This window comes from Nuphar pumila, chromosome 11, assembly GCF_984573655.1.
Source record: "Nuphar pumila chromosome 11, dmNupPumi1.hap1.1, whole genome shotgun sequence".
NCBI lineage: Eukaryota > Viridiplantae > Streptophyta > Magnoliopsida > Nymphaeales > Nymphaeaceae > Nuphar > Nuphar pumila.
In genome coordinates this window covers 43148800-43151622 of record NC_143259.1, presented here as the reverse complement: position 1 = coordinate 43151622, position 2823 = coordinate 43148800, and the positions used below count along the sequence as shown (strand labels likewise).

Sequence of the window (2823 nt, the reverse complement as noted above, 5' to 3'; positions counted from 1 at the left end):
CTCTACGCACATATACCAATGGAGGATTATTAAATCTGGAAGAGGATGAAGTTTGGTTCGGTAAGGAGGGCACAGATTCCAAAGGAAAAGGAGGTATAGGTAATGGAAAAGACTCAGCTGGATCAACTTGCAGTGGAGAACCGGAACTAGAGTAATATGGAGAGGATTCCAGGAAAGATACGTCCGCACTGACATACTCTCGGCGAGAAATAGGATCATAACATCGATAGCCCTTCTGATTTTTCGGATAACCAATAAATATGCATTTTGTAGCTTGAGCTGCTAATTTATCACGGTCAGGGCCAAGTTTATGAACAAAACAGACACATCCAAATATTTTTGGTGAGAAAGAAAAAAGTGGGGCATTAGGTTTTAGGATATGTAATGGAATTTGATCACCCACAGAAGACGAAGGCATGCGGTTGATCAGATAGCAAGCAGTGGTAATCGCATCACCCCAGTATGACGCAGGAACATTGGATTGAATCATAATGGTCCTTGCAACATCAAGGAGGTGTCGATGTTTTCGCTCAGCCACCCCATTTTGTTGAGATGAATAGGCACAGGAAGTTTGTGGTTGGATGCCATGATCTTGGTAAAATTGTAACAAATCTTTTGATTTAAACTCGAGAGCATTATCAGTGCGAACAATCTTGACAATAGATTCAAACTGAGTTTTTATTTCAAGAATTAGGGATTTGATAAGACTTGAAACTTCAGATCGTTTTTTTATTAAAAATACCCATGATAACTTAGAGAAATCATCAACAATAACAAGATAATACCGACACTGAGTCCTAGTAGGAATCTTACTAGGACCCCATACATCTGCATGAAGAAGTTCAAAAACTTTATTACTAGACTGACTCTGACTCAAAGGGAACGAACTTCGATGATGCTTGCCCAACTGACATGCTTCACACTGAAATGATGTGGTGGAAGAAATCTGAGGAAAGACCGACCGAAGCTTTGACAATGAAGGATGACCAAGACGACGATGCCACTGAACAGGGCTGAATGAATGGTCCACTGCAGCATGAACAGAACCCATTGGATGATGTAGGTAGTAAATTCCATTTTCTTCATAGCCTCCACCAATCTTCTTCCCCGTCAGCAAATCCTGAAAATGACAACCCATTGGATCAAATATTACTCTACAATTTTGTTCTTTTATAAGGCAACTAACAGAAAGTAAACTTTGAGGAAAGTTTGGAGCATGAAGAGCATTTTTCAACTGTAATGAGGAGGATATAGAAATATTTCCCTGACCAACAACCGGGGAGGAGCTCCCATCGGCTAATGAGACTCCAAGTTGAGCCTTAATGACCTTTAGATCTGAAAAAACACGAGAGTTTCCACACAAATGTCTGGATGCACCAGAGTCAATAACCCACTTACTATCATTCGGATGGAGATGATTCCCGGTTGAATAGGCAATACCAGCTACAGGAGAACTGGAACTCAAAGGTCGGAGAGCAATCAACTCATCATATTCCGCACGACTAAGGGTGATACTACTTTCATTTGTAGTGAGATTCTCTTGTGCATTAGTTGCCTCAATAGTAGTAACATGAGCTTTAGGATTATATGACTTTGATGCAGAAGAGATTGGCTGACCATGCTTATCCCAACAACGATCTTCTAAATGTCCAGACTTTCCACAGAACGTACATTGAAGCTTTCCTCTGCCTCCCATACCACGTCCACGTCCTCGACCTCTGATATTCTGAATATTTCCACGGCCATAACTAGATGGGGCAACAAGAGCAGATGTCTGAGTCACAGGCTGAGATTGTGGCAGAGATATCGCAAGTCTACTCAGACGATTGTAAGCGTCAGCAAGAGTCGGAACATCTGAACCAGTCAACATTTGAACTTTTGCAACAGAAAAATCTGAAGAGAGACCTGTAAGAAAACGAGCAACCATGGTTTGTTCTTGATGATCCTTTTGCTTCGAGCAACACAGAGGCCGGTGAGCATTGAGTCTTTCAAACGCAGTTTTGACAGAGGCATAGTACTGGGCCAAGGTCTGATCTCCCTGTTGCAAGTTATATATTTCCTGTTCGACTTGCAAGATACGACTAACATTCGTTTCTTGTGAGTATGTATCACGGAGATTGTCCCACATCAGTTTGGCTGTATTATAGTAGATCAATCCATCTGCAATATGGGGTTCAACACTATTCATGATCCAAGACATAACTATGTCATTATCTTCATCCCAAGTAGCATATTTTCCCAATTTCTCAGTGGGTTCGACTTCCAACAAAATATGTTTTCGACGATGTCCAGATACTGACATCATAAAAGTTCTGGACCACCTGGCATAGTTGGTTTCATTCAACCTTACGGAAGAGCCATACGAGAAGGGGTTGGCAAAAGCCTTATACTCCCCAATGTGTTCCATTTTGGAATCACATTTCGAAGTTTCAGCCATATTGAATATGTGAACCAAAAAAAAATAATTACCTCACTTGAACAACAAGTGTTCAAGAGGAATTTTCCAACTCAGCAGAAAATCACACCTGCTGTTTCCACAACAACCAGCAGCCCACACATAAAACAAAAAATCAACACAGCGGGATATCACACCTGCTATTTTCCACAACAAAAGAGTACCTTAAGCTACCATGCTTCCAAAAAAAAATTCAGTTGCTGTTGATACCACAGGAATCACGAACACTGCTGCACCCAACCACATCACGACAAATGATAGAATGCAGTAGCAAAAAACTAATATTCACTACACCTGCTGTTCTCCAACATGTAAGGCACGACATCCAGTAAATCTTCAGGGCACAGTTAGACAGATCAAGTATATTT

The 2823-nt window shown here is 41.1% G+C and overlaps 1 protein-coding gene across 1 annotated transcript; it reads right to left on the bottom strand.

The window, feature by feature from the left end:
- Window positions 1-706: 706 nt before the first annotated feature.
- Window positions 707-2564, bottom strand: LOC149822317 (uncharacterized). Its single transcript, XM_089981137.1, has 2 exons — window positions 1399-2564; window positions 707-1120 (listed from the first exon to the last, which is right to left on the bottom strand). The coding sequence occupies exons 1-2, from the start codon at window positions 2435-2437 to the stop codon at window positions 1083-1085; spliced, it is 1077 nt and encodes a 358-aa protein (XP_089837263.1). The 5' UTR covers window positions 2438-2564; the 3' UTR covers window positions 707-1082.
- Window positions 2565-2823: the final 259 nt, after the last annotated feature.

Bases quoted from the DNA above. Each gene is read 5' to 3' on its own strand.
- LOC149822317 (XM_089981137.1), bottom strand. From the start codon at position 2,437: ATGGCTGAAACTTCGAAATGTGATTCCAAAATGGAACACATTGGGGAG. The intron at 1,121-1,398 runs GTAAGTGGGTTA...TGTCATTTTCAG, and splicing joins TCATCTCCATCCGAATGATA to GATTTGCTGACGGGGAAGAA.